Below are 24669 nucleotides of genomic sequence, written 5' to 3'. Positions count from 1 at the left end.
ATGAAAAAAATTCAAAGACAACGGTTTGTAACTATTGAAAAAAGTGCATAAAGACAACGATTTTAAAAAATAATTAAAGACAATAGTTTTAAACTATTGTTGATCCATCAACTAACATTGAGGTCCTCAAGAAAGACAACGGTATTTAACTGTTGTCAAAAGCATCAAAAGACAATATATTTTAACTATTGCAAAACTGTTATCTTTGGTTTGCAAAGACAAAATTTAAAACTATTATAGTTGAGCACACTTTTAACAACAGTGCTAATTACAATATTTTTTAAATGGGACAATAGATTTTATTTGTTGTCTTTGAGTGCTTTTGTTGTAGTGGTTACTCAGACAATGATTGGGGAGGTGATCTGGACAAGCATAAATCAACATCGGGTTTCAACTTTTTGCTTCATAATGGGGCCATCTCTTGGAGAAGTAAGAAACAAACTTGTATTTCTCTATCTACAATGGAGGCTGAGTTCATGGCTTGCTCCTATCAATTCAAGAAAGTGTTTGGCTCCGAAGATTATTAAATGACTTAGGGATTGTAGCAGATAGTGGGAGGCCAGTAATGATTTATTGTAATAATCAGGCTACTATCGCTTATAGTCGAGACCCTAAGTTTCATAATAGAATTAAACACATAGACACTAGATATCATTTTGTGAGAGACATTATCGATAAGGGTGGAGGACCTTCAAGTATATTTTGACACACAACATAGTTGCTAACCCTTTCACTAAACCCATCTCTCGAGATCCCTTTATAGGACATAGAGAGTCATTAGATTTGAGTATCTTATAAAATATCTCATTTTGTACTTTATTGATGATATTGATGCTTATTAATTAATCATATATATGATAATCATGGATTATTCAATTACAATTACATCTTATTTATATACACTTGCGTCACCCTAATATGTGTTTAGGATGAGGTCATATGTGATAAATATCACCTATCATTTGTCATATTGTCTTCAAGATATTCTCTATGAGATATACGGGTAGATTCTTATGTGTAGACTAAGTCTCATGCCTTCACAGTGTTAGAGAAATATGACATATGCCCTTTGAGATATGAGAGAATAATATTATGGCACGTGTTTCATGTAGGATTGAAAAGAATTTAGATATCTCCATAATGGTATGATATTGTCCACCCCCTTCAAACAAAGGACCACAGACTTCCCATGTCCGATCCTCAACCCACCAAGTCTTCCTGCCCCTCAGTCCACCCGACCTACTAGGACTTCCTGCCTGGTGTCTGGTTCTCTTGATTCGGGTATAGGAGTCCTCACTTTCTTTGTTCGAGGTCAATATTGTATTCACATGACTCAATCTAACCATAGCTCTTGTGCACAGTCGGCGGTTAAACCTTCTGGCAGTCCGAGCTCTAATACCAATTGTAGGATCGAAAAGAATTTAGATATCTTCACAATGGTATGATATTATCCACTTTGGGCCTAAGTCCTCATGGTTTTGCTCTTGGGCTCTATCTAAAAGGCCTCATGCCAATGGAGATATCTTTTCTCTTATAAACTCGTGATCTTTCCCATGTGTTTTCAATGTGAGACAATGTTTGCAACCTTACAACCCCAATATTTCATACCACGTGTGATAAGTTGACTAGGGATAGTATGATCTATATTACTTGAGACAAAAAGATGATATTCCTGAGCCCTACTGTGTGAGATCCGATATCTTTAAGGTGAAATTTTATGTGCCCTTATTACTTTCGATTGTTTCTTGAGGTACCAATTCAAAATTTTTCTACTTTAGTCTGTTTACTGATGCCCCAAAAGATAAATTGAGGTATGAGGGATAGATCTAATAAAGCAGCTGAATTAAGACTGATAGATTTGAGTTTGGATAAAGGAAGACTAATTGACATAACATCATTATCTTGTATTCATCGATCGGCCTTTTATGATCATCTATGTAGGGATGAACATAATAGTAATACAAGGTCAAGTAAAATTTGGGGATTACTTTCACTGAGGAAAGTAAATCGATGGATGTAATTAGTCTTGAATCTGGGGTACAACGAACTTTTATATTTTGATATTAACAGTGACTACTCAAGCATCCTAATAGGTGCCTAGACAAGTTTTTGTTTGCATGTGAACTAGCTAGTCGCATGACATCCAACCTTGTATGAAATTCCAATGGGGTGATATAATGGATCATATGAGTTGTGATTAATGATGACAGTGAAATGCCCTTGTGTGCAAGTGGGAGATGTTGGTTATGCCCACACCAAGGCATATGAACATGCTAAGGAAGATAATGGGATCAAGGCCCAATATCTATGACCTCTCCTTTCCCATTATTCCCATAATATACATGAGTATATAAAGAGTCTTGGGACATTAAGAGAGGTGCGGAAAATGTGGAAGAAGATAGGTTCTTGTTGATTATGAGGCTATTGTTGATTGTTTGTGGAAAAGTAGATCGTTTACAGTCGAAGATCACCGGGTCGAGGGTTGAGACATTGTGAAGCCGTGGTAATAGTTTTACACATGTGACTATTCTCTCGACTACGAGTTGTTCATCGTTTCCAAAGTTTACAACAACGTCGATTGAGGTATATCGAGAACTTAACTCATTTTGTATATGTAATCTCTTATATGCTTTTAGTATGTCAGAACAAAATTTGACATGATGCTTCTGTGAGGATTAAATTCATCATGTCAATATTGTATATTCCACTAATATGAATTAAAACAATAATGGATGTAAACATAGTAACACAAAGCTCTATTCCTACTCTACCGCTTATCAATTTGTTAATTGTATCACTCTCATAAATCCACAAATAAAATCTACTTTACTAAAGGTGGATTAAATATCTTACAAGTATTTCTTCTCTTGAAATAAAATAGTCAAATAAACATGATAACATTTCACTCATAATCTCTCACGACTCTCTTACCTTCAAGTCTTTGATCTTGTCAATGTTTTATGTTGCATTGAGTTCATCTCACCTCAACCCTTAGTATATTGAATGCACCAACTCCTCCAAACTTGCTCTAGTATTATATTCTTCATTGTTCACCTATGAAGTTAATGTGCATAGGTTATATATATTTCTAAGCATTATTTGACGCATATCTACTTGTATTTCATGAGTATAATTTATATTTATTTCATCCTATTTCATTATAATATCTTTCTTCCATTCCTTTTATTTACAGATCTACTCTTTACTTATTTTGATTAATAGGATGTAAATTGAAGTGAAATGAAGTAAAGAGGCACATTGGAGTAAATATAGAGAAAATAAGTAACCTATTCATGCCCTAGAGGCACGACTCTATGTCAACCCAAGGGTAGGTCGTCGTGCCTCCTACCAGTAAGCATCCAGGGTATGGCCGTATGAAACCACATGATCGTGCCCTCTCCAGAGCCAAATCATGGTCAGACCATGCCCCATCACCAGAGGAGCATATGGCCAAGCGGTTCCAAATGAGACGACCGTGTCATATTTCGAGAGCTGAACAAAGGAGGGGTTGTGCCTTTATGCACTATCTTGCCTCCCCATCCAAGGGCGACACATGCCTTGGTCGTGCCTTTAGGCACGACCTTGCCTCGCCATCCAAGAGCGACACACGCCTTGACCATGCTAAGGAGGCAAGACTGTGACATTGGCTGGGCAAGGATCATGCCCTTGTCTATAAAAGGGGGTTTCTCCCATTTTTCACGCATCTTATATTCTAATCTAGGGTTGGGAGCTCTGTTCCTTTCTATGGAGAAGGGTTCTCCCCTCTTGGGGGTACTCATTGGGCCAAATCAAGCCTATTTGCTCTTCATGATGTGCTCTTTGGGTTGGATAATTATATAGGCCTAATTAGTTCATTTCTTGTAACTCAAAACAAAATACACTAGCTAATTATGATACTTATCAATGAAAATACATAATTTTATATTCCTATTAAACTCGAACCAAAATTCAACTTGGTGAAAAAAAACATCCTTATAGGAGTTTTTTTGGGGTCTTGTCAACTTTACTTGAAGAATTTTGCATTGGTATGTTTCAAATTAGTGCCAATTTTGTATTCCCATGCATACTTGATTGTCGACCAAACCCTAGAGTTGAGTAATCCTCTCAACCTCTCTCCTTTCCTAGGAACCATCCAAGGTTACCTAATTGATGATGTTACAACAAATTAAGATAACCGGTGAATTTTGAGTTCTAAAATTAACTAGAAAGAGAATACAAATGGGCTTTGCATGTTTTTACAGCTACTTTCAGAACATTATATAATGATTTTTCATAATGCATATGTTAAATTACCAAATATTTAGGTAGTGAACCGGATAATCCTCATGGAGATTGGAATAAATTTTCAATGGGTGTTTCTTTTGTATTGTTTTGTGGAGTTGTTTGTTCAACTTTTTAATGGTTTTGTGCACGTAAATTTTCTTGTTATTAGGTAGGAGTAGTCGCACGTGCCAAAATGAGTATTTGGAGATGATCATAACCAATTGACTAAAATCAAATCTAACTCAAATTGAATTACTCATGAAACTGAATCAAGTGAGATTTGAGTAATAATTATAACCATCTATCTATCTATCTATCTATCTATCTCATTAATCCGCAGTGCGCGTCACTGGCAAGCTCTCTTTTGCCCTCCAAATCCTCAATTATGATCTCTAAATGGCCCAACCAAGCATTCATTTGGCCTTCCACTCCACCCAGCAGCAAATCATGGCATGAGAAAAGCCAACAAAATTGCCACTGAACTACACTGCACTGCACTGCACGCAGACCAATTCCTCATTGCCGATCGATCGAGATCGATCGATATATCACAATACGCTTGACAACAAGTTAAATCTGCCATGCTCTCATTCCTCCCCTCATCCCCGCTGTACGGTTCCCTTCCACCCCCCGCCCCACAACGCACCATGCACCCTCGCAGTCTAATCTGCACTGCTCTACGAGCCAAAGGCAAAAGCCTAAGCCGAAGCCGAAGCCGAAGCCGAAGCCAATGAAGAGTCTTTTGTGATAAGATAGATAGGAAAAAGGTGGAAAGCAAAGGGAGAGTGGGTGTGTGACGTCAAACGACCTTCATTCCATCAACCCACGCGCAATCGAAACCAGAGGCAGAGGCAGAGGGGGTGGGTCTGCCTCCTCTCAGGCTCATCTCCTTTTAAAACTTAATTTATATATCCCCTCAGGCCACCTTCTCTCCTTCCTTAGAACGCCACCCAGCTAGCTGCTCTGGCCTGCTACTCAATTCGGAATTGTTGACGACGACGCTAGCTGCTACCTTCATACAACTTTTCCCCCATATCATATGGTTAGTTTAATTTTATCAAGTGTAGCATATATTTAATACGAATATATATGATGCATGGGGGTAACCGATACGTCCCCTTTCTCACATTAATGAATCGATCTCTTGATCAGAATCTACTTGTTTTTCTTTTTGCCCTTTATCCACTATAATTGAACAGAAGCAAGAGAGAACTGGTTAATTTTAGGGTTCTGTCTATGTACATAACTATTAATTAGTTTCTCATAAGGAAACTGCAAATTATACAGATCTTGGAGTTTTATTGATCACTTGGTTTAAGAATGAAGATTGTAGGCTTCTTATAGTTATCATATGAGATCTCAGATCCTGAAGCTGGTACATGCATCTTTTTTGTGATGATTATTCAATATTCTGGATATATGATCTACCTTTGCTGATTCTTTCCAAGGTAATGATCTTTTAGCTAGTCTGGAGACAGAAGATTGAAGCCATGAATTATCAGAAACAGCAGTTAATATTTTCTGCACAATTGATGAAACAGCAAGTAAATTATGAATGAAGTATATATAGGAATCATTTTTGATAAATTACAACGCAAAAGTATAAAAGGGAAATATTTTAGAGATATTTGATCATAATTACCTTTACACTCGTATCCATACGAGACAGAGAAACCAAGAAGCAATTGTTTCTGAATCTAGGAGAAATTATACAGGCTTTCAAGAGTGTTTTTTCCCCCTTCTATTCAAAACTTAATCATAAGTATATATGCTCACTTTCCCTTTTTTATTCTACTTTTTTACTATCCTTTTACACATCTTAACTCGCTTGACATAAAACTTCTCTTTCCCATCAAGATCTACAAGACTAATTAGCAAGCCAAAAGGTCGAACCTATTATACATTGCCATGAAGAGGTCGAACCTTGTTCTGGATCCCTCCACCTTGTTGAATCCAAGCTAAAGTAGGGAAGACGACTTAGCTAATTAGTAAGACAAAATGTACTGTACTGTACAGGGAGAGGGAGAGGGAGAGGGAGAGGGATGTGTACTGACATGCAATCCCAAGACAAGGAGACAAATGAGTCAGTGTGCAAAGAGCTCAGTTTCCTCCTTTTAAGCCTCTCCGTGACAGGCCTGACTCTAAGAAAGCTTCCTTTGTTACCTTTAGATGGCATTCCCCCTCACAGAAGAAGCGCATGCCGTGTCCTTTACCAAACGTCATGCATGCTCATGCCAATTGAACATGCACTCCCCGGCTGGATCCTCCGTTAATTAAGCTTATCATCACCAAACCACACATCTTAGCCAATAATTACACTCCAATGTTCAAGTAGATGGTAATTAATGCAGTAGCTGAAGCTGCCATGATTGCTCAAGGCAAAGGAAAGGAGAAGAAAACAAATGAAAAACCATAACCACTTGGCTTTGCTCCCTTACATTAAGTCTGAACCATGATTATTGAGGACTAATAGAGCACATGTTGTAGCCGAATGATTGCCACCATTCACATTCCAGGGACAGCATCATGGCAGGGACTGCCCTGTCCCGGCTTCCAACACATGGCCATTTTCCCTTGATTTCATAAAGGACAGTACAAAACCAGAGCCATGCCAAGTATTTTAAAATCATTTCCTTCCTCTCTCTCTTTCTCTCTTCCTATGAAGTATGCATCACTTATATATAAGGAAGAGCTCTTGCCCTGGTGCAGGCAAGGGAAGCCATGGAGTGCTGCGTTCCTCCTGGCTTTAGGTTCCATCCCACCGACGAGGAGCTCGTTGGGTATTACCTCAAGAAGAAGGTGGCCTCGCAGAAGATAGACCTGGATGTCATCAGAGACATCGATCTTTACAGAATTGAGCCATGGGATCTCCAAGGTACGTGAAAAAGCGTATATATAGCAGTACTCTTTCAGGTAGACATTTCGTCTAACACGCAGACGATTAACCAATCGCATGCCCGCAATGTGTTTGTGCTAAGAACAATGCCGGATCGGGTACGAAGAGCAGAGTGAGTGGTACTTCTTCAGCCACAAGGACAAGAAGTACCCCACGGGGACGAGGACCAACCGGGCAACCATGGCCGGATTCTGGAAGGCGACAGGGCGAGACAAGGCGGTCCATGACAAGAGCAAAGTGATCGGGATGAGGAAGACGCTGGTGTTCTACAAAGGGAGAGCACCAAACGGGCAGAAGACTGACTGGATAATGCACGAGTACAGACTGGAGTCCGAAGAGAACGGACCACCTCAGGCAAGCTCAAATGCTATCTCACCTTCTCTCTTTTTTCTCTTCAGTAATACTTTAAATTTTCAGTATTATCTTAATATTGCATGGAGCTTCAGAAGATTATTTAAATATATTACAAACTGATGCATGATGTACACAACTTTTAGCTTTTAGAAAGACAAATAACTTTAATTATGAGCATGCACAGGCATCCTTAATTATAATGGGTGCAATAATGATACTTTTTGTTCTTTAGCTTCCACTAATTCACCTTGTAAACTCATTCCACTTTTTGTTCTTTTGTTCACTATACACATTTATGTCCAAAGCGCTTTCCTTTCTAAGCTAAACATTTTGATATTTTTATAATATATACTGAACAAAAACACTTCAATGGTCTTTGAATACATTTATACTTTTTTTAAAGAAAAAGTTATAAACGACTGTACTCTCAGTTTCACTTATAGGTACTTCTATTTTATTTTGTATAATCTCTCACATTTGTATGGCCTTTTAAGTAGATAATATATATACCATAGTAACCTTTTTTATTTCTAAATTACTCTTACAGTTTTGCTACTAAATTATTGCTTATCAAAAGGGTATAGTAAAATTTATTTTTCTTTCAAATTTATGAAAACATATCTCCATGCTTGACTATATAGTTCTTAGTTTCAATGAAGATCAAATATTTGTTACCTTGGATCTCATTCATTACCATTTGCTATCCACCTCCTAAGTTATGTATCTACACCAAATAGTCATTGTAAGTTCCTACTCCTATCCCCTTCTAGACAACAATTTTTCGATGAAATCTAGTTAGTTGTCGCGTATATATTTTACACATATAATGTAGCCCCAAATTTTGTGATCATCATTGAAACGGGTTATAATGAGTGGACCCGAAAGATGACGTGACGGTCAAAATCAAGGTGACATGGCAGTTAAAGTCAACGGAGGAGAGCATCTTCTCATCTGGCTCTGATTGGCTGCCCGATGCTAAGATTCGTCAGATGGGTCTGGTCGAATTCTAAGCCGTGCGAAAAAAGGTCGACCGACCCTTAAGTTGGTCGAACATAAGAGTTTCAATGCTTCACCTTTGAACTAAAGAAATAACGCACCTGGTCACTCAATAGCCGATCGAGTTTAAGGACGGTCACCCTTATAGGTTGGCTAGAATAGCCGACCCTCTGTCAAAGGGAGGGTCGAACTCATTCTTATGTAGGAGCCTTTCTATATACACCTAGTCGATCTGATCACCAGTTAATTTTATGGGTATCTGCTCAAAAGTAGAATTGATCGAGTTCATATGACTTAATGCCCATCTCTTCTATGTATAAGCGGGATAGCTTTATGAATCTGGTCGAATGGCCAAGTGATTTTACCTGCAAGTTACTATACTCCAGGTCGGACAAAGGATCGACCAGGCCTAAGACACTTTGGCTTGGGATGTTGACCGAACCTCTCGGAACACAACATTTCTCCAGATGCTAGTTGTATGCCCGTTCGAACAAAATACCGATCGGGCCAAAGGGAGTTAAGGTGTTTAGCTTCATATTACGGATCAAATGGATCTCTAGCACACACAAGTTATTATATTGTTTCTCAAACAGACACTCAATGTGTACAAGCATTATATTATTCTCCGAACGAATGACTTAAAACTAGGTAGAATATAACCAAACGACTTAAGGCCGAGACAGATATAAAAGCAATTTGGCCTAACAAGGTGGTCGGTTTAATAACTGGCCGAGATATACTCAGCAGATAACATCCTAACAGCCTATTAGAATAACAAATAATATGTTAGAGAATATTCTCCTGAAACCTTCTTCAAGGACTCTTTTGTCCCCTGTCAGCTAACCATTTATAATAGCATATTCCTTCATCAGCCTCAACAGCAATAAAAGTTATAAACGACAAAAAAAGTATATATGTGGGTAAAAGGAAGATTCCTCGGAGGATTATTGCACACTGCCTGAGTTGTACACTTTTCTTTACCTAACAAACTCAGACACACTCTATCATCTCATGATTACAGAGATTATGTGAGGTGGTAAATAAAAGGGGAGTCCTCTCTGTGGCAAAGGTACGATCTTTGAACATCATCAATTTTACTCTCGTGTGCACTTTCTTACTGTTCTTCATCCACCCATCCAGATTTGTACTGACTTGAGCGTCGGAGGGCCTTCGTTAGGAACTTCCCTGGTTTCTAAGCGCTGATGTTTTGTTGGCTCATCTCCATGTACGCAAGAGGAGCATAAAGCTTTTTTGTGGAGAAAAAGGTCTTTTACCAGTCAACCCTCAATCCACCGTGCCCAGCGCGTCATCTCTGTAGTTTTTAGACAGGACCAAATTTGGCGCCATATGTGGAAACTTCGCCTGAATCTAAGAATAAAAAATGGAGGAAGCTGGAAAACTCACTACCGTTATCCTGACACAAGAATATTTGTATCTGCTCATCAATACCTGAGTTCAAAAATTATTACAACAACAACAATAGCAATAAGTGGCTACCGGCAGCACCCTGCTACCACCCAATCTCATTGCATCAACAAGACCCCACCAGTGGGAAAAAGGAGTTCGGAGGAAGGCCTGGTTCATTTTCCGCAAGCATCTCCCTCACTGGCTCCACGTTATCTAGCACTTTTTCTCACGCCATCTGAGCACTTGGGCCAAGAAAGATTGCACCAGGAATCCTCAGGAGAAGCACATGTCCAAGAAGAGAGTAAGGAAAAACCTCCAGCAAGGTGCAGCTCCCTGAAGAAATTAGCACCCTATTCTTTCAGAAGGTGTTAGAAGACAAACTACCAAAGCATTATCAAATTTTGGTGATAAGGGAATATTCAGAGTCAACTGACCCTGAGGATCATCTCCTTAAATTTGAGCACGCTGCTTTCCTTCATCAATTTATTGATGAGATAAAATGTCGGGTATTCCTCACTACATTCGGTGGTTTGGCGCAGAGGTAGTTTAAGTGACTACCTATTGAATTCATTCGCTGTTTTAAGGATTTCCACAAGATTTTTCTCCATCACTTTGCCAGCAACCGACACTATTAAAAGACTCCCCTTAGTTTTTTCTCACTCAAACAGGGGCCCAAGGAATTACTGAGGACCTACATTAAAAAATTCAATTAAGTGACTATAGATGTCCCTTCAGCCACCATCGAGATCTTGGGGAGTGCCTTTTCTTAAGGGCTTAGTAATAATGACTTTTTTTGTCTCCTTGGTTAGGAGACCACCTAGAAGAATTTTAGATCATCTGTTGGACCGAGCGACCAAATTTTTTAATATGGAAAAAAATAGGCCGCTTGGAGGAAGGAAGTCACTGCACTAGCTACAACTCTGGCACCCAAGCCCCGAGTCTTGCCCTCTCCTCCACCTAGGGGGTCTCGAGTAGGTCCTCAGTCTCATCATCAAAAACTACGGCCCTAGGTCGTACAACATGTGGAGGTCGAGCAAGAGAGATACCCCAGGAGCTTTGCGACGATAGTGCACCCTCCACCGGTTGACTACTCATGACACACAAGACTGCTATATTTTGGCCAATTTCCAGGGGTAATTGGAGATTTTACTGGCTCACTCCATCATCTGACCGCTGCCCTTATTGACAACTAAATGGCTCGCTTAGAAGAAATCAATGAGAGATCGAGTGAAGCCAGAGGACACCGTCGCCATGTGCAGATCGGACACCAACTTTAGCCCGAAACCAACCAGAGTTACCAAACTATCAAGAGGAGAACCACAACAATGCCGCTCGGGGCACCATCAACATAATAGCCAAGGGGCCTACCAATGGAGACTCCAACCGAACAAGAAAGTCACATGCTCGGAGTTTGGAGATTCACGCGGTTGGCTATAATATAGAATATGCAGTCGGGCCCAAAATCAACTTCAGACCCAAAGATTTGAGGGGGTGGAAAAACTCCATGATGATGTTTTACTAATTAAGGATGTTATAGCTAATTATAATATTTCTCATACTTTTGTTGACTTAGGAAGTTCAGTCATCATCATCTTCAAGCAAGTGTTTGAGCAGTTACAGATAGACTCAAGCGACCTTCAACCCATGACGACTGCCTTTTATGGATTCATAGGAAATGAGGTCCAGTCGCTCGGTCAAATAAAGTTGGCCATATCCTTGGGGAGGAGCCCCTCGTGAGGATGCGCAGATCGATCTTCATAATGGTGGACATGTCCTCGGCCTATAATGTCAGTTTGGGTCGACCAACCTTGAATGAGTTCCGGGCAGTAGTTTCTACTTTCTATCAGAAGATAAAGTTCCCCGAAGATGATCAAGTTAGGAAAGTCAAAGGAGACCAACTAGCGGCACGCAAGTGCTATGTTGATGTAATAAAAACTGAGGCTAGCTCCGCACGAAAGATGTAGTGGATGGAGGTTAACATCATTTAGGAGGCACCACCCACCCTGGTCTATGAAGAAAAAGAGGAAGTCCAGATTTGACCAAGCTAACCGGAAGCTGTTGCACAATTGGCGGTTGGTCTACCTTAAGAACTTAAGAAGGAGCTTGTTACGTGTCTTACACGTAACAATGATGTTTTTATCTGGACACTTGAAGAAGTGACTGGGGTGTCACCAACGGTCATGGAGCATGTGATGCATCTCTACCCGGATGCTTGGCCAGTCAAGCAAAGGAAGTAGGATTTTGGGTCAATCAGAACAAGATCATCAAAAAGGAGGTGGGCAAATTACTAGAGGCGGACTACATTTGCGAAGTCCAATTCCTAAGTTGGTTGACTAATGTTGTCCTAGTGTCTAAGCCAAGGAATAAGTGAAGAGTTTGTATCGATTTCAGAGATCTTAACAAGGCATATCCGAAAGATTATTATCTATTGTCTCGCATCGACCAAGTAGTTGACTCCACCACCAGATGTGAATTTATTTGTATGCTAGACGTGTATCAAATATATCATCAAGTTTCGCTCTCCAAGGACGATTAAGAGAAGTCAGTTTCATAACTACCGAGGGTACTTATTGTTATAACGTTATGTTGTTCGGTCCGAAGAATGTAAGAGCTACCCACTAATGGCTCATAAACAAGATGTTCCGAAAGCAGATCAGGTAAAATATGAAGGTGTATGTGGATGACATCTTTATCAAGTCCTCCTGGGTGACTGATATGTGTATTAACGTGGAGGCAATCTGCCACACTTTAAGGTAGTACAGACTAAAGGTTAATCCTAGTAAGTGCTTGTTTGGGGCCAAGAGCGGGAAATTTCTAGGATACATTGTGACTAAGCAGGGAATAGGGGCTAATCCAAGCAAGGTGCGAGCGCTTCAAGACATGACTCCTCCATGCAATTTGAAGGAGGTGCAAAAACTGACCGATCAAATCACTGTCCTTTCTCGCTTTATCTCCCAGCTAATGTCACGCCCCGGAGGAGTCCCTGTCCGAAGAAATTTCGACAGCACCTCCCCTGTACGGCGGACAATCTGAAACTTTCTACATACACAATATACATCAGCCACAGGCGGCTGGAATATACACACAACCACGCAGTTATATGATACAGCCTACTCGGCTGATACAATAACAACACAACCACGCAGTTATAAGTAAAGCAGCCCACTCGGCTGTACCAAAATCAAAACACAACGGAAAACGACAGAAACTATATACAAACCAAACACGAAACTGCTACCGGATAGGCTTACACAACCAACAACCAATACAAAATACTACATAACAACATCAACACTCCAAAAATAAAACCGGAGTACAGAGATAAACAAACTGATACATAAACAACAAAAGATAAGTGAAAACCGATAAGTCTTCTGATGTGACGTGGGGACCAGCAGACAGGATATTCCAAGCGACACCAAAACCAACCTGGTACCTGAAAAAGATAGTATCAACGGGGGTGAGTTCAACAACTCAGCGAATACCAATGGACATGAGTAGTAAGATATATCTAACAGCAACAAACATGGAATACAGCTTCCTAATCATATATAGGGAATACGCAAAACTGAAAGGTAACTGAGGAAGCTGTACTCACCAGGAACTCCTATCCAGACAAAAGGGTCGTCAAACCGAAAGTGTCAATAATCCTGTATGCAGGTCAAAAGTATGTATCCAACCAAAATGCAGCAACCAAATGCAACAAACACAATCATAAAAATATAAATGTATCAATGCATATGATGCTAATGATGCGTCCTGGTCACCCCTGACGCCAGTCAGTCATCTCACACACAAATGGTGAGACCGAATGGGTAGGGCTGTGACAACCGTGCACTCTGTCGTCACTACTCCTGATGAGTGACCGAGTGGACGGGATGCTGTCGTCTGACCCCAAATCATAAATGGGGGAGCTCAATGCTCTCATCTCCCGGTACACGATGATGGGGAGGTATCTCTGCCGGCTATCACGCTGAGTCACCTGACCAACGGAGCCAAACAGAGTCCACCGTCTGCCGGCTACTACGCTGCTACACTAAATGCCAGCGGAGCCAAACAGAGCGGAACTGTCTGCCGGCTACCACGCTGAGTCATATGACCAACGGAGCCAAACAGCAGAACCGCCACACACCTGCCTGATATACCACTAAACCATGAGTGGGGGTGTGTGCAATACATGTAACTGGCGATGTGCTCAACCATAGTGGAGCCGTCAATCGCGCAGCATGCAATCATGATGCATGACACTAAGCATAGTCATAAACTGATCAGCATAACCATATCCATATATATATATATAATATGGGTACCACAGTATCAGTAGGTCAAATCCATGGATTTAGGGTATACAGGTCCTCTATGGTATAACAACCTAGATTCTGAACCTATCCCCCTCCATAACATATGTACCAACAATATGCACAGACCAAAGAAGAAGGGTCGAGGTACACCAATCAGATATGATATACAAATATAAGTACACAAGCCAGGTACGGTATAAAAACCTAGGTATCAGATAATCTAGATACGCATGCCAGAAATAAAATCTAGAACCCAGTCCTAACCTCAGTAGAGTATGGTATGTCACTTACTCTAGGAATTAAGGTACTCATGGCAATAATCACGAGGTATAAACATGGATACCTATCAAGCAACAAAATAGAACATGCTATGGATATCAAACTGACATACCAAAGACAATCATGATTATTGCACGTAGCTATAAAATACTATGCATATCCATATGACAATATCATAAAAGATAAGTCAAGAGGTACCCGCCTCCAATAGAAGGTCCAATCCGATCCAAATCCGACGTCGAGATGCTCGTCTCGCGTTAAAGTCCTGTATATCATTTAATGTACAGTTTAGCTAATCTTATAAGCAACGACTAGCTAAACTCAAAACTCAATCCTAATTTGGTTAGGTATTCTCATTTAATTCCACCTAACAATCCAAATCAAATTAGATAATTAATCCATCCTTAATCCATCGAACAATTCCTTAACTTTCTCAAATTAATCACTAAATCAAATCTCATCATTCTATCACATACTCCAATTGAATTAATATAGAAGTAAACTAATAACCCAAATGGAAATATGTAATGAACATATCATCCTCAATAGGAATTCAAAGAGAGATCACAGAAATAAGCTCACCTGAATTTTTTTTTTTTTGAACCATGATCGGATATCACACCTCAGCAACAGCTTAGTCTCATAGATATCAAACCTAGAAATCAAGCAACCATATCCAAACAAACTCATCCAAATCTTAGATGCTCCCTCATTGATTCACCACTGGTGAAACTTGCTGCTGGAATCCCTCCTCACAGCCCTCCAAAATCTCAACTAGGGAACGAGTGAGATCGGCTGCCGGTGCTAGGGAAGAGGGAAAACAGAGGATCGTCAACTGTGATGCTCGGGCAGAGGAGAAAGTGGAGCGGTGACAACCGGCGATCTACCATGAGATAGGCAGAGGCTAGAGTCTGGGAGATCGGTAAGGGCTTGTCTGCGCTAGGAGGTGCCGACGGTTCTAGGCTGTGCCGGCCGATCGACGGCGGCAATAGCCAGTGGCGAGAGGGAGTCGGGTGGTGGTGGAGACAACTAGGGTAGAGGGCTTCCCTGGGCCGATGGCTGGTACTCGGGAAAGGAGAGGAGACCGGCTAGGGCAGAGGAGAAATTGACGCAGGGAGATAGTCTCGGCTTCTCTTTGGTCGATGGTTTGTACCCACTGGAGAAGAAACGCCGCAAGTGGGGAAGGTGATCGAGCTCGGGAAGAGAAATAGGTGGTCGGCGCCGAGAGGAAGAGAAGTGATCGGCGCAGAAGGGAATCGGGAGGAGAAATGGGTGCGTCACAAGTGAGGGGAGAAGAAAAGAGGGGGAACGGTTATGGCACGGGAGAGAAAAAGAAGAAAAGAAAAAGAAAAATAGAAAAGAAAATTCAACATTTCCTCGTTAAAATAGGATAGCCCAAATAGGCTTTCTCGGGCCCCATTTCTATCCTCGTAAACTCATCCATACGAGCTCCGAAAAATTCCCGAAAAATTTCTAAAAATTTCAAAAAATTCTCTTATCATTATTCGCCATTTTTCGGTATTTTACAGCTAATCAATCAAATCCTGTCTTTTTTTAAGATACTCTATTGAGCGATCAAATTTCAATGGGATGCCGATTGTGATAAAGCTTTTGAGGAACTAAAGAATTACTTGTCCGCCCTGCCTATTCTTGCCAAGCCGATAGTGGGAAAAACTCTGTGGGTGTATTTGTAGACTAATAACCATGCAGTCAGGTCAATATTAGCGAGACAAGAGGAAAATGAACAGCAATCTATGTACTTTTTAAGTCATTTTAATGAAAGGAGTCGAGTGTCGTTATACTGCACTCGAGAAGTTAGCATATAGATTAGTCTTAGCTGTCCGGAGGTTACTTTCTTATTTCCTTTCTCATCCAATCATACTCACTAAAAGCACTTTGGGCTAGGTACTTGTCAACCTAGAAGCTTTCAGAATGCATTTTATACCGCCTATAATTTTATTTTTACAGCAAGGCATTTTACCAATAGATAGAGAACATGCACGCATGATTAAGGAAAGATCCAGTCAGTTTACAATGATTAGTGACCATATTTACAAACAAACTTTCTCATGTCCACTACTCAAGTGTATTGGGTTGGATGATATTCATACATTTTATAGGAAGTACATTAGAGCTCATGTAGAAGTCATGCGGGTGGTTGATCCCCTGCTTAGAAAATTTTACTGGCCGGATATTTTTGGCCTACTTTACAAGTTGATGTAGTGTGATTAGTAAGGATTTGCTTATTTTGTCAGAAGCACCAAAATATTCCACATCACCCCACGGAGTTACTGAAGACTTCCATTATCTCCTACCTCTTTGATCAGTGGGGTATGGATATAGTAGGATATTTTCCCTTGGCATCTGCTTAAAGAAGATTTTTGATAGTGGCAGTGGATTATTTTTTGAAATGGGTGGAGGCCAAGCTAGTGGTCAAGATAACCGAACAGATAGTTATCAAATTCTTATAACAATATATCATTTGTAAGTTCAGAATTCCATATAAATTAGTCTCAAACAATGAAAGACAATTCCAAGATAGGAAAATTCAAGAATGGTGCTCAACCTATGGTATCACCTAAGCCTTTACATCGATGGCTTATCCCCAGAGCAACGGCTAGACGAAGGTAACAAATAGAGAAATCATAAGATGGCTTAAACCCAATTTAGAATATGTTGGAGGAAACTGGGTCGATGAGCTCCCTAGTATACTATGGGCATATCATAGTTTTGAACTGTAATAGAAATGATCAACCAAATTGTTTCAAGGCGGGCAATGGTGCAAAACTTCATCATAGTCAATTTCAACCTTTTACCTGTACCCTTTGGTAACTAATCTTGCTTTGTATTTTTCAATCTCGATATCCACTTCACACAAATTGTGTTCTTGCCATTCAGTAATGATACTAGCTCCCATATATCATTCTTTTGATTGCCTTGATTTCTTCATTCATAGCATTTCTCCATATCATGAGTGACATTGTCATAACTTATAGGCTCGACTTCTGCTAATAAAAAAAATTGAGTAAAATCATTAAACTTTACCTCTTCAATGGTATCATAAATGTCATTCAAACTTTTGAATCTTTGAGGCCCTTCACTCGAGCTTACTTCATTTATTTGTGAATTTTGTGGTGGTGGTGTTGGTGGTGGAGTATTAGATGGTGCCATGCCTTCCTCCTTATCATCATCAAGGAAAGAACTATATCTCATCTCTTTCTTAGTAGTAGTCCACTCCCAAACACCTACTTCATCAAACTCCATGTCTCTGCTTATGACAATCTTCCCATTGCTTGGATTATACAACTTATAACCTTTAGATCTTTGATCATAGCCGATGAAGAGAAACTTTGCATTTTTGTCATCAAGCTTCGTTCTTTTCTCATCATGAACATGTGTGTAGGCAATGCTTCCAAAAACCCTCAAGTGTGAAACACTTTTGGTGTGACACTGATTTATCAACTATACTGCACAAGAGATAGCCTCGGCCCAATATTTATTCGGCATGTTCTTGCTTTTTAACATACTCCTCACCATGTTGAAAATAATTCAGTTCTTCCTCTTTACCACTCCATTTTGTTGTGGTATAGAGTCACCATGGGACGATGAATGCTATTTTTTTCATAAAAAACCTTGAATTCATTAGATATGAATTCTCTACCTCTATCAGATCAAAGAGCTTTGATTTAATAGTCACTATATTTCTTCACCATTAATTTAAACCTTTTGAATGTTCCAAACACCTCCGATTTTACCTTCAAAAAATACGCCTAAGTTTTCTGAGAATAGTCATCAATGAAAAACACAAAGTAATTATTCTTACCAAGTGATGATGGCTTGATTGGTCCGCACACATCCAAGTGTATCAACTCCAATGGATGTTGAGCCCTCGTTAAAGACTCCTTGGGAAAACTCTTTCTCGCTTGCTTTCCAAAAAGACATCCTTCACAAAATTTATTAGGATGGTTTATGGAGGGCAATGCTTTCACTATTCTTCCATTGCTCATCATTTTCAGCCCATGAAAGTTCAAATACCCAAATCTCATGTGTCATAGCCAAGATGAATCTTTGAAACAAGATTTCAAACACATAGGAACATCACTTTGAATATTTATCAAAAACATTCAGTTCTTTGTCATGGGTACCTTAGCAAGTAATCTTCCACTTTCATCTTTCAATGTCAAGTATTTATCTTTTAAGTGAATATCATAATTTTTTTCTAATAATTGACCCACATTCATAATGTTACTCTTCATGGCTGACACATAGAACACATTAGAAATTAATTGATGACTCTCATCTTTTGAACGAATCAAAATCGTACATTTTCCTTTCACTTGAACTTTCGAAGAGTCGCCAAAAGTTATATCTCCATCAGTTGATTCATTAAGTTCCATGAACAAATTTCTCCTTCCGCAAATGTGGCTACTTGAGGCGGAATCAAAATACCATGTACTCTCATTTCATCTTGATACGTTTTGCAAGCTAAAAGCAAAGAAGGGCCCAAATATTCTTTTGCATCATTGCTCTCCGCAAAATTGTTCGTCTCCTCCATGTTATTTCTACATTCCCAAGAATAGTAGCCAAGACGATGACAAGTAAAGCACTCAACTTCAGATTTGTCATACATCATTTGATGACCTCCACAACTTCTACCTCTTCCACGATTTCTTCTTTGATTGGAGTTTTGACTCGTCTCATTATTATATGAAGTGTTTTTGTCACCTCGTCCACCTCTTCCATGACCATGGCCTTGACCTTGGCCCTGTCCTCAAGATCCTCCACGTCCGTGGCCTCTTTAGGATGTGCCTTGGTTTGTGCCCTTCAATGATAGCTTTGCTTTCAAAGTTTGTTCAACCGATACTTGAACCGGTTTTATTAATCTTTCTTCATGTGCTTGTAAAGATCCGGAAAGTTCATCAATGGCCATGGTGTCTAGATCTTTAGACTCTTCGATAGCAACCACGATATAATTAAATCTTGGATCCAAAGATCTCAACATTTTTCCAATAATTCAATCATCTTTCATATTATCTCCATATCTTTTCAATTGATTTGTGATAGCCAATACTCTTGAGAAATAATCCGAAATGGATTTGGAATCTATCATGCATAGAGATTCAAACTCTCCTCTCAATGTTTGAAGACATACCTTCTTCACTTTATCAACACCTTTAAATGAAGCTTGAAGAATTTCCTATGCTTGCTTGGAAGTAGTTGCCGCAACAACTTTCTCGAACATCTTTTCATCCAAACTTTGATGGATGAGGGTGAGCGCTTTTTGGTCATTCTTCTGGACGGATGCCTCATTTTCATCAACGCCATTCTCCACAGGATTGCAAGCTTCATATGCTCCAAGCAAAGCCTTCATTCTTATGCACTAATTATCATAATTTTCCTTGGTGAGAGATGAAAAGATAAATCGGGTTATGTTCGACATTTTTCCTTCAAGCTATTGTCTCTAAACACAAAATGGTGAGCTCTGATACCATTTTGTTAGAAGATGGAGAGCATAAAAACTATAACACTTAAGACGAGAGGAAATTAATTTGTATTATCCTTTTTCCATATTTGAATTGTTAAATACATAGGGTATTTATAGGAATACCCAAGATGTATCTATACAAATACATGAACCAATAATAAATAACATACATACATCATCCAAAGAGTCAGTCTTGAATCCTCCAAAAGACCTCTAATATTTATCACACAATATTAAATAATTTTGACTCAATTAATCTGGTTTATATTTTCAACACTCTTGCAATTGTGGTCTCAATTGTGTTAGCGCCTAATATGTTGGGGAGGTGACCTACACCGTAGTTGATGGCAACACTCACTCATGGAAGAGTGGGTTATGAAGGTTAGATTGTATCTTGAACAAATGAGAGTGATTTCAGGGGGTGACCTTGGTGTTAGAGGTGTTTGAGTTTCATGTAATCTTGGACACAATGTGAGTTATAATCTTAAAAGTGTTAACTTTTGATTTAATGACATGCTCTTATTGGTAGTTAGAAATGCTAATAATTATGGAGTCTTGATCATTTTCTGCATTGCAAACCCAACGACTTCAAATTAAGGAAAGCGAGGGACTCCTTGTTTCAACTCAAATTGATTTTACTCTATGAAATCCAAGAAATAACTTGATTGTTGCATAAAGAAAAATTTATCAAATATATGCATCAATTACATTGATATCGCATCTTCATTATTTAAAGATTCATAACAACTAACCCCAAAACTAAATGATCATGCATATTTTTCATACTTTCTCTTCCCAGTCAGTAGTTTGAATTCTAGATCTATAACTTCCACATCTCAATATAAATGTTCTTGAACTCTTTGCATTGAGTCTTATCCTCATAAACAAAAAAAAATAATAATTAAGAAGTTAGATCCATATTTAATTAATTTAATTTAATAGTAAGGAATTCCATCATAAACTACACCAAAATGTATCTATATAAACCATTAAAAGTAAACATATGAAATAAATAAATTAAATATTAATCAAGAAGAATACTTTTTGAGAAGTACAAATATAATGATATGAACCAAGAAAAGTTTAGAATTATTTAACAGAACTAATTTGTCATTAGATATTTAAGGACTTGAGATCTACTATAGGCATACCCTACCCACAAGATTGATAGACATCAAAGTTGGCTGGTAGAAATTATATAGTTATATATATTAATAAATGGAAACCAATAAAAGAATCTGACAATAACTATCAATTTTGTTCATGAACTAATTAATTCAAAATGAATTAACAAACCTTATCAACATTACTTTCATGAGGGCATGATATATTAATCTTTTTATATCTTTGGAAATATCTACTAAGCGCAACATTTGCATTTTCTTTATATTGTTGAGAAAATATATTTAGTAAGAATTTAGATTATAAGAAATCACCTTGTATATTATTTCATTTTAGATGACAATATTTTTGAGAAATTATGCCAATATTTGTTTTTTATAATTAGGCATGAGTTCTAAGTTATTGAGCATTTAAGAATATGTCAACACATTGGACACCTTAAAATCATATTCATCATAATTGTTATTGGGAGGCTTTATAAAAGACTCTTTTAATGTGTCTTTTGTTGTTAAATCTCCTAATTAACTTTTTCATTACATGTTTATAGGAAGAAGGTTGGGTGGTGTGTCGTGCATTCAAGAAACGATCCACAACCTACCCTGCACGGAGCAATGTTGCAAACATTTGGAATTCCAACTATTGCTATGATGACCATGGCTGGATGAACCCCATGTTGAACCATCATCCCAACCTCTTCTCTCCTATGCACAAGCAACCCTCTCCCATGACTCCACAATGTAAGCAAGAAGAAAGTGAGCTCCTTGACGACCTTCACCTCCTCCACTCTAGTGACTTTGTCCAACTTCCCCAACTTGAAAGCCCTCCCTTGCACCAACCTAGCTCCAAGCTACAATCAAAGGACAACACTAGAGAAGACCAATTGGCAAATAAGGTCACAGATTGGAGGGCACTTGACAAGTTCGTTGCATCACAATTGAGCCACGAGGATAATAATAATAATAGGTTCAACGATATTATTATTGAAGAACATGATGTGATGGGGGATTTCAGCTTGGGGAGCAACTCAGAGATGACATTACTTTTGCTACACAATGAGAAGGAGGTAGTGGACCAATTTTTAATTAACTCAAGTGAAAAGGGAGAAATTTGTATATTCGAGCAATGAATTTCATGTATTTGGATATGTAAGATAAGGAAATATTAAGGTGTTCTATGAGAACCATATCATTTGTTTCAATATATAATATATAAGCTTTGTGTTGTTTGACTTCTTATAGCCAACCTTTTCAAGTAGATGAACATGAAGTTGATCTTTTTTGCTTTGATTATTGAAGATAAATTTATTTGTATGAAGTTGATCTTGGAGGTGAATTTCAAATTTAAGTGTTCAACTAGAATTGAATGCATGAAAAAAAATTCCAAAAAAATCATTATGCAATGAATAAGTTGTAAAGGCAAGGAGTCATTTTTAAGTTCTAGAGAAGTTTTGATAAGGTTGAACAACTTATTAAAAGTTAGATAAAGATTTATATCTTGAATGAATTTTCTTTTTAATGTAAGATAAATTTATATTATCTTGCAACTCAATTTATCAATATCAAAATAATATGAAAATTCATTTCAGTATATCATCATAAAAAATATATATTAGTCATTCCATACAAATGTTACCATAAAAATGTCATCAAATATAGGGCACAAGCAATGATGAGATATACAATGGTTACAATTCATGTAAATAGGTTACAAATGAATTGTCTCATTGCCCTATGACACTTTTACTTTTGATTCAAACCAACTAATTTAATATTAATAAGATCAAAACCTATTATCTAAATTCAACACAATCTTATATGGTCGATCCAACATAAACCATTTGATTACATTAGACAAATCAAGTCATGTTGCATTAGTTAAAATAACATGTTGATCTTACTTTAACTTAGTAACATAAATTATAAAAATTGTCTCATCTACATGCCATCGTGACTAAGTTGGTCATAGTTATAGAACCTCATTTGTAATGGCAAGGGAGGTCCTCTCAACTATAGTCATATGTCTTCCACATAAAAAATTTATTTTGATAAAATGTTGTTGCAATGTAACATCCACAAAAACATTATCAGTTGGTCATGCACAAAATGACACTATTTTGCAACATACATGAAATAAGGATTTCTAGCACAACAAATTCTATTTCACAATCATTAGATGACTTCCTAGGGTGGTAGACATTGTCGCAATATTATAGAAAAAATATTTTGAAATTAGTAATATATGTAATCTTGTATACATGAAACTAATATCAATCATTATTACTATATTTACTTTCATAACAAATTTCATGTGATCCAAACAAATGCATACTCAACAAAATATTACATATTTGATATAATAATAACAGATTAGAACAAACACAATTTTAATTTAGTGTGTGTGTATATATATATATATATATATATATATATATATATATATATATATATATATATATATATAAAATATATAAGCCTTGTCTTTATCTTTGGACAAGGAAAGACTCAAGCAACTTATTTATCCTAAAGGTATTAGAGAATGAATGGTACATATAATAAAACAAATTAACCTGGTGAAGATGACTACCATTAATCTATTAGAAAAAGGCTCACTACAACAATGGTTTACCAAATAATCCATCAAAAACAACAATTTAAGATGGTCACAAATTCAATCACAAAGTAAATTGGCTGATATACTATGTGATGGAAATTTCAAAACATTGTAAAAATATGCAACAAAAAATATTGTTCTATTTCTATCTCAACGTCTAAAATTCACATGGGAATGTTGTGATTGTATTTTCTATTGAAAAATTTAAATTATTTTTGCTATCATTGACCGAATGCGAGATATTTATTATTGTAACACACACACACACAGACAATTTTAGTTCAATTGGGATCCACTTGGACTTTACCCTTACACACACACACAATTTTAGTTCAATTGGGATCTACTTGGATTTTACCCTTGACAATTCGTCGTTGGACTTTCAATTGTCAAGTATATATATATATATTTTGATTGAGTGACATGTTATGTAGGTCAGAGTTGACTTGTATCTTGATAGTGGAGAAGTTTAATTTTGGGTCACGATTGACTAACACTTGACAATTAAAAGTCCAACGACGAGTTGTCAAGGGTAAAGTCCAAGTGGATTACAATTGAACTAAAACTTTACAATAAAAATGTAGGACTAGGAAGATGATATAGAGGGAGGGAGATATCACGTGTTAAAAACTTTTTCAAACACTTTTAGAAATCAGAGTCATAGCGGGAAATAAAAACATACAGATATAGGTGGTTACTTGGTTCATAGTCCAACGTCTGTTATTCCAAGGCCTACAATCCCTTAAATCATTTTTAGATAGATAAGCACTATAATTTCTCATTTCGAAAAACTTTTAGAGGTAGAGAAGACCTCTTACAAATATAGCGAATATAGTAAAAACTACTATTCCTCTAATACAATGAAATGTAATATATAAAAAAAATGTTATCGACATCTTATATGATAGAAGCTTAGCGTAGGTTGTTAGATGATACAACACAGATGAGCAAGGCTT

The 24669-nt window shown here is 37.9% G+C and overlaps 1 protein-coding gene across 1 annotated transcript; it reads left to right on the top strand.

The window, feature by feature from the left end:
- Nucleotides 1–5151: 5151 nt before the first annotated feature.
- On the top strand, nucleotides 5152–22338 carry LOC121973380 (NAC domain-containing protein 105-like). The gene is made up of 4 exons (XM_042524839.1): nucleotides 5152–5305; nucleotides 6973–7138; nucleotides 7242–7513; nucleotides 21651–22338. Exons 1-4 carry the CDS (start codon nucleotides 5303–5305, stop codon nucleotides 22227–22229), a joined length of 1020 nt encoding a protein of 339 aa, XP_042380773.1. The 5' UTR covers nucleotides 5152–5302; the 3' UTR covers nucleotides 22230–22338.
- The last annotated feature ends 2331 nt before the right edge of the window (nucleotides 22339–24669 follow it).

This window comes from Zingiber officinale, chromosome 4A, assembly GCF_018446385.1.
Source record: "Zingiber officinale cultivar Zhangliang chromosome 4A, Zo_v1.1, whole genome shotgun sequence".
In the NCBI taxonomy this organism is placed as follows: domain Eukaryota; kingdom Viridiplantae; phylum Streptophyta; class Magnoliopsida; order Zingiberales; family Zingiberaceae; genus Zingiber; species Zingiber officinale.
Note: the sequence above shows the minus strand (reverse complement) of the source record. Positions and strands in the feature narration are given on the sequence as shown.